This window comes from Pristis pectinata, chromosome 32 (genome assembly GCF_009764475.1).
Source record: "Pristis pectinata isolate sPriPec2 chromosome 32, sPriPec2.1.pri, whole genome shotgun sequence".
Lineage (NCBI taxonomy): Eukaryota > Metazoa > Chordata > Chondrichthyes > Rhinopristiformes > Pristidae > Pristis > Pristis pectinata.
Window position 1 is genome coordinate 16,036,781 of NC_067436.1, and position 12,463 is coordinate 16,049,243.

Consider the following 12,463-nt stretch of genomic DNA (forward strand, 5'->3'; position numbering starts at 1 on the left):
CTTGTGCGTTGCCACATTTTGGAATGTGAGGTCTTGATAATATTTCAGTTTTTGTACACATGGGTATAGTTTGTCGTCTTGAATTTAATAGCTATCAATAACAGGCACCCAAAAAATGTTGCTACCTGTTAGTTCTGAAAAAGCCTCTCCTTTCTATTGGCTGTGTTGCTGGCAGTGACAGTATCACATCAGTGGCAAATAGTGCCTCATTCACCATATCTTTTTATTTAATATGGGTCTTGTATTGTGACATGTTAAGTAAAGGTCCACTTGCATGATACAATCCCTAATACACAGTGTGATTTTTAAACAAAAAAAACTTCATACATAATTGGTGGCTGGCTTTTGGCATAGTTCTATGTTCATCAAAAACTAGGTTAAATTGGTAAACTTTTTTTCATGCAAGATACTTGCTAAGGTGGAGATGAGCTAATAAGTTTTGGACTTTAGATTTGAATTCTGAGTTCCAAATTTTAAAAGATAATGTTCACCCTTTCTCTGGAATTGCAGTCTTTCCTCACTACCCACAACATTCAACTGTTAGATAGACCATTGTTCATTAATAGAGATCCAAGTTTGTTTGGTAGAGAATTAGCAGAACCACTCTTGCACTGAAATTGTATAACAGAGAGAGAGACATGGTTTCCACAGCACATTTGCCCTGCCTGTCACACGTAAATGGTTTTGGGAATTTGAAAGATGAGAAACGGAAGCTTTATTTTTCTGCTGTGATTTTGGTCATTGCCATTTCTTACATTTCCTTATTGAATAATGCAGGCCAATGCCACAGCTGCACAATTGGTACTGCTTCGACAGCAGGAAGAGTTAGAAAGAAAAGCTGCTGAACTAGACCGCAAGGAGCAAGAGCTGAAAAATGAAGGTTATGATGGTAAGAAGTTGCTAACCTAACATTCCTATACCCATGATCGCCACTATCTCTCGGTGTATCAACTGCATAATTCTCATGCTCCTGTATAGATTTGTCCATGGTCTTGATCGTACTCCAGTTATCTGTTCCTCTCATCTTTGCTGTCATTTTCTCTCTTGCTTTGACCGTGCCCTAACCACCTTCCATCTTTCCCTGAGACTGTGAAGCTTTAGTGAAATAATTCTAATGTCCTTCATTCCTTTTCAAAGGCTTGCATACAGCCTAACTCTTTGGCCATCCCTTCTAACTTTATTATTGATGTTAGCTCTTGGGTGAAAAGCAGTGAAGGCTGGTTTTTGCTCAAGTCTCAGTCATACTTTGAAGTTTGATTGAGCAACAAAACTCTATGAAATTTTGATAGAATAAACATTGGTGTTTGAGCAAAAAGTGGTGACATGTAGGAAAGGACAAAAAAAAACTTAAACACTTCAGAAAATGATCACAATTCAAGTGTTAAGTTCCATCTATGTACAGCAAGATTGTTAAGCCTTCTATGCTTGGGCCTCTTTTGATGAAGTATTTCTTCATGAAGTTAAATATAAGCAGCTTGCCAGAAGCATTGTGTACCTAGATGTTAAAACTGAATAATGTGATGTGAGATTATTCTAGTCCTAGGCTGAATTGAGAATTTCAATTAATCAAGCTTAACAGCTGGAAGTTTATATTTTACTAACTCTAGAAACTTGAGGCTTTTTTTTTTAGAATACCCTTCCTCTTTAACAGAACCAGAAGCTTTTCTTTCTAATGTTTTTTCATTCTTCTGTACAGCAAAAAGAAATAACTGGCCCCCTTTGCCTTCATTCTGTCCCGTCAAACCATGCTTCTATCAGGACTTTGCAGCAGACATCCCATCAGGCTTCCAGAGGACAGTAAAAATGTTGTACTACTTGTGGATGTGTAAGTTTATAGATTTTACTATCTTAAGTAAAAAAATCCTACAGTGGTTAAAAATGCTGCTGAGCCATACAGGTGATGAAGCTCCCAGGTTGCATTCCTGATCTGCTTTCAGTGATCTGGATGATGCAATCTCAAGTGCTCAGTAGCAACACAAACTGATGAAATTAGAGAGCTGTGTAAAATTTAGGTATAAGTGTTGCAAGCTTTAGAAATACAAAACACATTCCTCATTTGTCTTCATACCAACATTATGATTTCAATTCACAGTACTCATGACTGAGGTAACTTGGTTTACTTTTGAATTTTAAATAAACTGGAAAGCACAGACATGGATTTGAATTTGGAGCAAAGCCTGTATTCTTCATTAGAAATTGATTGGATGCGAAAGATCTACCCATATATTAAACTTTCAGAATGACCAAGTGTACTCTCTGGCTCAATTTTAATCTTGCACTAGTTTGAGACAGGTACTGCAGGAGTTTCCATAATTTGCCATCTTTGGTGGGTTGTACTTGAACCTGGAAGGAAGCAAGGTAAAATAATCCTTCAGCTGCTGGGTAAATTACCAGTGTCATAATATGAGATGGAATTACTAAACACTTGGAAGTGAGTTAATTGGCACCATTTCTAAGACACAATATGGCTGAGCAACAATAAAATTATCTGCAGCAATACAAACAACAGTCACTTTAATTGGAGTGGGTCTGCTTTTCCAGCAGGATTTGATGTACCGTGAAGTATTCTTGTAGTGTAATGTCTGATGAATTAAAAGAGAATATAGTTACAAGTATTTCAGTGGTTAGCAAGACAAAAGTAATGAGAATAATGGTTTCTTTAGTCTGAGGAAGATTGCATCTTTTAATGTATACTGTTTAACCATCAATGATTAAGTTGAACATTTTGGTAAATTCTTATATGGTACACTTTAATTCCATTTGTAGATAACTATCTTGGACTTGAGAATTGAAATTTGTCTTTTTTTTAAACTTCATTTTTCTGGCATCTGTGTCTTGCTGGCAAGACTACCAATTATTGACAATCTTGACCTGACCTTGAGAAAGTGATGGTAAGGCAACACCTTGAACAGTCTTTCTGTTGAAGGTGCTCCCACAGTGCTGTGCATTGGTTCTAAATCCAGGAACTTCCCAGCAACAATCGAGGACTGGTAACATATTTCCAGATCAGGATGGTGTGCGACTTGGAGAGGAACCTGCAGGTGGTAGTGGTCCAGTGTGCCACCTGCCCTTGCCTTTCATGGTGGCAGAGACAGTACCGTCCAAACACACAGTCAGAGTAGCCTAAGCATGTAGCTGAACTGCATTTTGTAGACTATGTACTCTGCCGCCACTCTGTGCAGGTGGTGTAGGCAGTGCAAGTCAAATAGCCTTCTTTAACTTCATATTTGTGGAAGAATGAAGCAAGGTATTTATAGCCTGGCAGAATGAACAGATAGTAGATGCATTCCAAAATACAAAAATACAAATTAATTTGTGTTAAAGTTTGAAGAATTGAGCCCTACATAGTAGGTCTGTAAATTGAGGGACCTTGGAATGCTGATAGATGGACGAAGATAGAACTACATACTGATGGGTGTGAAGTCAAATAAAATCCTTAGTTTGGTAACTTGAAGTAAAAATACAGAGGGGTGGTTATGAATCTGCATTAGGCCCTCGGACTTCATCTGCATTATTTGCAATATATCCATAGGGAAGATACAAATGCGAAGGTGCAATATTTAGCTTTACCACAGTATCAGTAAGGATGAGGAATTAATTACGAAAAGACACTTGAGATGGGTCTCTTTTTAATTACATGCCTTTTTGGCAGAAGCCCACAAGATTAGATAACTATAGTCAGGACCAAGTTCATGAACTTTTCTGAAGGTTGGTGATAAATCACAAGGAAGGAAAGGAGATTAGTTGTTTTTGCACAGAGTTGTAGGTTGTGGAATGTGTTAAATATTATTTAAACATACTAAGTCTGGTTACAATAATAGCTGTTTCCAAAAGAATATGAAAGATGATGGCAATTATGATGGTGTTTGGGATTAGTATGGGTAATACATCTGCTTTCAAAATAAACAGCTGCAAATATGTGAGCTGACTGGTGTATTTCGGTTCATAACACTCCACAGTTGTCTGAATTTAGAACATAGGCAGCCAGGTATCTTAGTGATGGCCTGGTTAAATGTGATAGTGTGAAACATTAAAACTTCACCTGGTGTAAGGTCACCAACCTGAAATGTCAGCTGTTTTATCTCTCTCCACAGATTCTGCCTGACCTGCTGGGTATTTCCAGCATTATTGTTTATTCAGAGTTTCAGCAGCTGCAGTGTTTTGCTTTCTGATTAAAACTTGTCCTGTCCTTCTCCCAACAGTTCATGCAGTCACACTATTCTTGAACCTTCTTGCTTGCCTGGCTGAATTTATTGTTAATGCAAAATATGGAGTCGACTTTGGCTTGGCAATTTTGTGGTTTTTGCTCTTCACTCCTTGTGCCTTCCTGTGTTGGTATAGGCCAGTTTACAAGGCTTTCAGGTAAGATGTGGTCTAGGTAGTTGCTGATTTTTTTTTCCCCTTCCCTTTTCTCTCCACCCCCCCCCCCCCCCCCCCCCCCCCCCCCCCCCCCCCCCCCCCCCCCCCCCCCCCCCCCCCCCCCCCCCCCCCCCCCCCCCCCCCCCCCCCCCCCCCCCCCCCCCCCCCCCCCCCCCCCCCCCCCCCCCCCCCCCCCCCCCCCCCCCCCCCCCCCCCCCACCAAGTTAGACTTGCTTTATTTGAAGAGTTTGGCAGAGAAAGTTGATTTTTTTTAAATCCCAATTTATAGCTTTGATAGCGACAGCCCCAAAATATCAAATTTCTTAAAAGTAAAAGCTGATTAGTTTTGATTAGATTATCATTTTGAATGGTTCCGATAACAACATTTAGAAACATAAACCTACAGCACAATTCAGGCCCTTTGGCCCACAAAGTTGTGCTGAACATGTCCCTACCTTAGAAATTACTAGCCCTCTTACCCATAGCCCTCTATTTTTCTAAGCTCCATGTACCTATCTAAAAGTCTCTTAAAAGACCCTATCATATCCACCTCCACCACTGTTGCTAGCAGCCCATTCCACAAACTCACCACTCTGAGTTTAAAAAAAAACTTACCCCTGACATCTCTCTCCCTACTCCCCAGCACCTTAAACCTGTGTCCTCTTGTGGCCACCATTTCAGCCCTGGGGAAAAGCCTCTGACTGTGCACACGATTTATGTGGCCACAAGGTCTATCCACAGTATGACATGAGAAGGCCTGCATGCACATGGCTTATGGGGAATGGTGGCTAAATATGGCCCAGTTGGAGTGGGATTAGAGCATAGCATATAATAGGATCAGTGCAGACAGATGTAATTGATACCACATTTTAATAGTGGTGAAAGTCCTTTTGCATTTTGGTCCTAAATTCCAATGTCCACATTTGTGATTTTTTTTAAAACTACCTAAATTGGTAATGCCATAATTGTATCCTGCCACCTCTGGTGCTGCAGTACTTCATTGGATGGAGACTATAATTACAGCAGGACAAGTCTACCTACGTAGATTCCATTTTAAATGAGAGCATACGAGTCTATTATGATATGGACAAAAACTTCAGATTTTTAATATTGTAGATAAAAATGTTGGAAGTGATATCTTGGCGAATTATTTTTTCCTTGAGAATGGGAATAAATTCTAGCCCAACCATCTTGCTAGCTATACCTGCAGAAGGGGAAAAGTTCTGAGGATTCTAAGGGATAGGATTTATGAACACCTTGAGAATCATGGACTGATTAGGGACAGCCAACATAGCTTTGTGAAGAGAAGATCTTGCCTCACAAGCCTGATAGAGTTCTTTGAGGAGGTGACCAGGAAGATTGATGAGGGCAGTGCGGTGGATGTGGTTTACATGGATTTTAGTAAGGCATTTGATAAGGTTCCTCATGGTAGGCTTCTTCAGAAGGTCAGAGGCCAAGGGATCCAAGGAAGCTGGCTGTGTGGATTAGGAATTGGCTTGCATGTAGAAAGCAGAGGGTTGTGGTGGAAGGAGTGCCCTCAGATTGGAAGGCAGTGACTAGTGGTGTCCTGCAGGGATCGGTTCTGGGACCTCTACTTTTTGTGATATTTATAGATGACTTAGTAAGTTAGTAAGTTTGCAGATGACCCTAAGATAGGCGGTGTTGTGGATAGCGTGGAGGGCTGTCGGAGCTTACAGAGGGATATTGATAGGATGCAGAGCTGGGCTGACAAGTGGCAGATGGAGTTCAATCCGGAGAAGTGTGAGGTGGTACACTTTGGAAGGACAAACTCCAGGGCAGAGTACTGGGTGAGTGGCAAGGTACTTGGCAGTGTGGAGGAGCAGAGGGATCTGGGGGTTCATATTCACAGTTCATTGAAAGTTGCCTCACAGGTGGAAAGAGCAGTTAAGAAGGCCAATGGGATGTTGGCTTTCATAAGTCGCGGGATTGAGTTTAAGAGCCGCGAGGTGATGATGCAGCTTTACAAAACTCTAGTTAGGCCACACTTAGAGTACTGTGTTCAGTTCTGGTCGCCTCATTATAGGAAGGATGTGGAGGCGTTGGAGAGGGTGCAGAGGAGATTTACCAGGATGCTGCCTGGATTGGAGAGTATTGAATATGAGGAGAGGCTTAAGGTGCTAGGGCTTTATTCACTGGAAAGGAGGAGGATGAGAGGAGACATGATAGAGGTATATAAAGTACTGAGAGGAATAGATAGAGTAGACAGTGCCTCCTTCCCAGGGCACCAATACTCAAGACGAGAGGTCATGGCTTTAAGGTTATGGGTGGGAGGTTCAGGGGAGATGTCAGGGGGAGGTTTTTCACCCAGAGAGTGGTTGGTGCATGGAATGCACTGCCTGGGGTGGTGATGGAGGCAGATACATTGAACAGGTTCAAGAGCTTGTTGGATAGGCATATGGAGGAGTGTGGGATGGGGGGATATGCGGGAGGAAGGGGTTAGGTAGTGTGAGGGTGGTTTGATGGACGGCACAACATGGTGGGCCGAAGGGCCTGTTTTGTGCTTTATGGTTCTATGGTTCTATCAGTGAAATTGATCTGTTCTTTGGCATCTCTTGGAAGCCATTTCAAGAATAGAACTGTCACTGGCATTAAAAAGAAGCCAAATACCTGCTCTCACTTTGTGATCCTGGGAATTTTCCAGGACTAAATCAGTAATGGTCATAACCTTTTTTAAAAAAAAACTATAAATTGAAATGAGAGAATAAAAGATTTATTGGAATTTATTACATAACACAGCACAGGTTGTTTTGCCTAATCTGGTATTTATGCCTCTCACCAGCCTAATTCATCTATTCCCTACTAGCTTTACTTTTACCATTTTATCTATTTGCTTCCCCTTAAATGCTGAGCTCCTCAACCATCCCATGTCATGAGTTCCACATTCTCACCAATCTAAAATCAAAGTTCTAAAAGTGTTCCCTAAATACTTGTTGGATTTATTACTCAACTATTTTATTTAGTGACTCCTAGTTCTGGTTTCTCATTTAATTGGAAAGGTTTATTGTGTCTACCAGATCAACACTAAGCCCTGTCCCAATTGTTTTAAAGGCTTCCAAGTTATCCCTCTACCTTCACACTAATGCAGAAGACTCCCAACTTGATCAATATTTCCTGATATTTTCCTTTGCACCTTCATAAATGGCATTGTATTTTTATTACAATAAAAGTTTGTCTATTTTTCAGTGATGAAATAGTTAACATATTTGAAACTTAAGTATTGAAACAATATTCCAAAGTTGAGTGTTTTTGAGAAGTGAGCATAGAAAATGACCTAAATTTTTTGAGGAGAAGTCGGGGGCTTGAACTAAATTTTCTCTGAAACCATGACAATTCCCATCAAATCCTGTGATCAAAAGACAAGGCTAACATTAATGAGCAGAACCAGTAGTGATCTACCCATGCTGACTGACACAGTAAGCGCGGGTTGCCTTTTGTGGATCAATTGTTGTGAACTACTTCTAGAAGTTATTACAACACTAATAGACGAGGACCTGCTTGGTAGCAGGTTTTTGGGTTAATACTTTTTACATAGAGAACCAGAACAAGTTTTCCCATGAAATAGAAAATGCTAGGAATACTCGGGCAGCATCCATAGAGAGAGGGGGGGGACAACACTTCACAACACAGGTCGATGAGCTTTCATCAGAAATGGGAAAAGTTAAAAATGAAACCGTGGTCAATGAAACATCAGAGAGTGGAACTTTACTGACTGGTTAAGCAATGCTTGTGTCTGGTTAGCTGTAAAACTTGTTTAAAGACATTGAAAGTTTCTGCATACCAGGGATATTCTATTCTAAACGCTCAAGAATTTAAAATCTATGAAGCAGTTAAATTAAAAGAAGTAAATTTAAAGCACTACAGAGCATTTTTAAATAAACATCTAACAAAGTAACTTTTTAGTGAATTATGCTTTAACTTTGCCCCTTCAAGGTCTTCCCCATCTCTTTGAAAAGAGTAGCTCATTTTCAGGGGGCAGATTACCCAGTGTGTTTGTGTGTGGTGTTGGAGGTGTGGAGGGAAGGGCAATGGGAGAAGGGGGATAGATTGCTTTAGGTTTGCACCCTGCTGCTGGTCTTCATGAGGTGTCCAACATTTAGAGTGCAGCTGGGAATTTGCCAGCAAATTCTGATAACTCAGCATTGTGTATGAATCCCACATTTGGTGTGCTTCCATGGAATATTGGCAGCAGGCAAGATCTGACAAATATTCATGGAATTAAAACACTTGCACATTGTTGCAAGTCACATATTTTGGGTGACTGAACTGTTGAAGATACAAAGTTGAATTTAAATTTTTTTTTGTGTAGCAAAATGTCAGATATGCAGACGTAGGAATGAAATGAAGGAGTGGTAGGGATTAAACATGTAGGGTAAATGTTTTAAAAGCTATTTTTTTTCCAATTTTTTTGCAGGTCTGACAGTTCATTCAACTTCTTTTTCTTCTTCTTCGTGTTCTTCTGTCAAATTGCTCTCTATGTCATTCAGGCAGTCGGCATTCCTAACTGGGGTGTCAGGTAAGCATTGGATTCCATGATTATATTGCTCTTCACTGAGTTTCTTGTGAGCTCTGGCTTGCTGCATCTTTTTTAGTACTGTCTCCAACAGATTTCTTACTCTGTGTAGGCAGATGTGATACATTACATCATGACTATTCTTGTCACTGGGAGAGGCAATTTTTCTTATACAGACCATGTGCCTTAAAATCCTCCATCTTACTATTGAGTTCAGGCATCCCAAAACGTGTCGTAGCAATCTCCTTGTAGCACACTTCTAGTGGTTACTGTACTGTCGCTTGCTAAAAGAAGTAATATTCTAACCTGACACAAAAACAAAGGTGCTACAGATCTATTGCATGTATTTCAAATCCCTGCTAGAAACTGGAGCAAATTAAAATACTATAAATTGCTCATGCATACTCTTCAGAATTCATGCCACTATTTTTGCACAGGAACTCAAATCATTTGAATTGACCAGTATTGTTATGAACAAAAGGAGATAAAATGGTAACAGTCAGAAAATGTGTAATGTTCTTCTGAATTCTCCAAATTAATAAATTTCAAATTGAGGAGTGGACTGCACAGTGCATTTATGGCCTTGAAAAATTTGCCCACACCCTTCATATTGGGTTACTGGTCTAATCTCCCTACCTAGGAATATTAGCGATCAAGCAAGTGCAACAAAGGTCCACTAGGTTGACTCCTGAAATTAAGGGATCTTAAGCAGTTTCAAAGAATAAAAGGTGGACCTCACCGAAACATACAAAAATCTTTGAGGGTTTGACAGGGTAGATAGCGAGATGTTTTCTGACTGGAGTGTCTAGGACCAGGGGTCATAGTCTCAAAATAGGGAGTCTGTCATTCCACAGTGAGATGAAAAGGAATTTCTACACCCATAAGACAGTGAAAATTTGGAATTCTCTAACCAAAGGGGCTCAGTCATTGCGTATATTCAAGACAAACTTTGCAGGTGTTTGTTAAAGGAATCAGGGGATTTGGGGTTGGTACAGGAAAGGAGTCCTAAAAGATCAGTCATAATATTAAATTACAGAGTAGGCTGAGGGACCAAATGGCCTACTGCAACTTAGTTCTTGCTCTATTAGTACAATAAATATCTCTCATTTAAATTGAGGATATTTTAAAGCTGAAATCTGATATAGTCATGCCCACATAGTTTGATAGCAAATTTTTAACCTGAACCTGATTTGTTCAGTTGTATATATCACAACAGTCTGTTTTATAATTTGTATGGAGCCTTTACCATGGCAAAGGGTCCAAGGAATGTCACAATCTGAAGAGACAGAAGCAATTATCTGAATTGATCTTGTATATTTATCTACGTAGGTATAAAACCTGGCTCCATTAAATCCTTAAGTCAGAGAGGCATTGTTATCAATTGAAATATAAAAGGTTTCTCCAAATTTTAATTCTACTTGCGCACCCCTTCAGTAGAAATTACATTTCAATGTTTTATTGTAACAGACTCCATCATAACTGTAAACAAATCACCACCTTCTCTTGACTTTTTCTATTCTAATTTGGAACTCCAAAAGCTCTTGTTTCTATACGTAATTAAAAGCCTGTTGAGCCTAGAGTTGAAATTTGGAATTCTTTAGTAAGACTTGGACATAATCACTTTTTAATGTGCTTCAAACAATTCTCCCTGTTCGGGACCACCCCAGCACCAGTCACAATCTTGTCAAATAGTTGGCAATTAATATGAAAGTTAGGAGGTGGTTTCTTTCAGAGATCCACAATAGGTAAATGCCAAGAATACCTTTCCCCAGAAGACTTTGTGGTTTTAACAAACACTTCTTGAACAAATCTTTTTAAAATCAGAACAGCAGAATGAAGTGGGAATTGGTGCCCTTTTGTTAAGGACCATCTAATGAGTTGACATGTATTTCAGTGGTATTGAAGCAGAAATTAAACCTACTTGTGTTAATTTCTGTACTCCATGTTTTTTTGTCCATGGTAAAATAATGTAACTTGCACATGAACAATACATCACCTAAGCCCCCACTCACACATCATCTTCAAGAGTTTGAGTGTTTGTGCACAAAGATTGGCCCAGACAGCAGTTTCATTGTTGTTCACCTGAGGCCGATGTTGTGCCAGGTTATCCAGACCGATCAGAGTCAACCCATGTAAACAGTCAGTGACCAGGCTTTTAATGTAGCAGCCAACACACTGAGCCTGTTTAAATGTCTGTGGTAGAGCAAGTTCATTACCAAAAAGTAATCATAAACCTATACCCTACAATGTGGAGAAAAACTACAAGCATCTTGGCATATTCCCTGCATTCATTCCAATACTTCTCTTCACCTTTAAGCAGTTTATAAACCAGTGTGGTTTTGCAATTTATGTAGAAGCTCATTCTGCTGAATTGGTTTGCTTCTTGCCTTAGCAATGGTCTTTGAGATCTGTAAGAAAACATTAGCCTGCTGCCATAACCTGCTTGTATTTTTGTTTTACAGTGGCTGGATTGCAGCTCTAAGTTGGATAAGAGAGAACCTTGCTGTGGCGGTGGTTATGATGGTGGTAGCAACATTTTTCACAGTGTGTGCAGTTTTGGCTTTGTTTCTCATGCAAAGGGTAAGAATACTTGCCTCCATCAATCTTGCTTGCATCTGTTTTCCATTGAAGTGCTTAGCCAGCCCTTTGTTGCTTCCAGACTTGAGTACTTCCAGTGCGGGAAATCCACCTTCCAAAGGTTCAGCTACTCCAACTGTTTGTGCGCTATTTCATGTGAACTCCTTGCTCCAGTCTTTGACCTCTCCCCACACCACCCCCCACCCCCCCAACCACGTTTAAAATTCTCGTATCTATAATGTTTTTCATCCCTGTCCCCTAACCTCTTATCAAAGGTACTACGCCTGCCTCCCATTGCAATCCAAACAGATTTGGGGTTCTGTGTGTACAGATCACTAAAATGTAGCTGCATGGTGAAATTAAAAACAAAGGCTACTGCATATATTACCTTTTATCTTGAATGGCTAGCATGTAATGCACTGTTAGTCTACATCTGGAATACTGTAGAAATCTGAACAGTCAACATCAATAAAAGGATATAGCTGTAGATTGGAAGGAAGATTGCAGATTCACTAGAATGTTGTCATGATTGTACAGGGTAAATTGAAATTGTATTAATAGTTCTTGTTTTTTCTTGGAAAGCTTAAGGATAACTTGATAGGCCATTAGTATTTTGGAAGGCATTAGAGGTGGCTAAAGAAACCTACCAGTGTGGGTGTCCAGAGTGAGAGATGTTCAACTCGCTCACAAGAGATGTTCAGCAAAAACAAATTCAAGCCAAGAGCGATTGTAAAAAGTGTGGAACTCTTCCATTCTCTAAAGTAGCAGCAGGTGTTTAATTTAAGCTGGCATTTTAAATTCTAAAGGTTATGGAGCTATGGTGGGTAGATGCCTTTGTGGTACAGATCACACACAATCTTGAAAATCTATGCATTCTCTGGATAGGAATTCTCTTCCTGACTCGCCTCTCTACAGTTGTCCATTCTTAAAGGCCACATTTTGGCCAAGTTCCCTTCAAATGTTCTTTGCCTTTCAGCAGTTCATTTTTGAACCCCA

At 40.0% G+C, this 12,463-nt stretch overlaps 1 protein-coding gene across 1 annotated transcript in view; it reads left to right on the plus strand.

The window, feature by feature from the left end:
• The window catches only part of scamp2 (secretory carrier membrane protein 2), a 37,281-nt gene that overhangs the window by 22,178 nt on the left and 2,640 nt on the right, over positions 1-12,463 (plus strand). Inside the window, exons 4-8 of the mRNA XM_052042605.1 lie at positions 778-889; positions 1,697-1,825; positions 4,203-4,362; positions 8,792-8,893; positions 11,353-11,470. Of these exons, the coding sequence (XP_051898565.1) occupies positions 778-889; positions 1,697-1,825; positions 4,203-4,362; positions 8,792-8,893; positions 11,353-11,470 (621 nt within the window). The remainder of the gene's footprint in view (positions 1-777; positions 890-1,696; positions 1,826-4,202; positions 4,363-8,791; positions 8,894-11,352; positions 11,471-12,463) is intronic.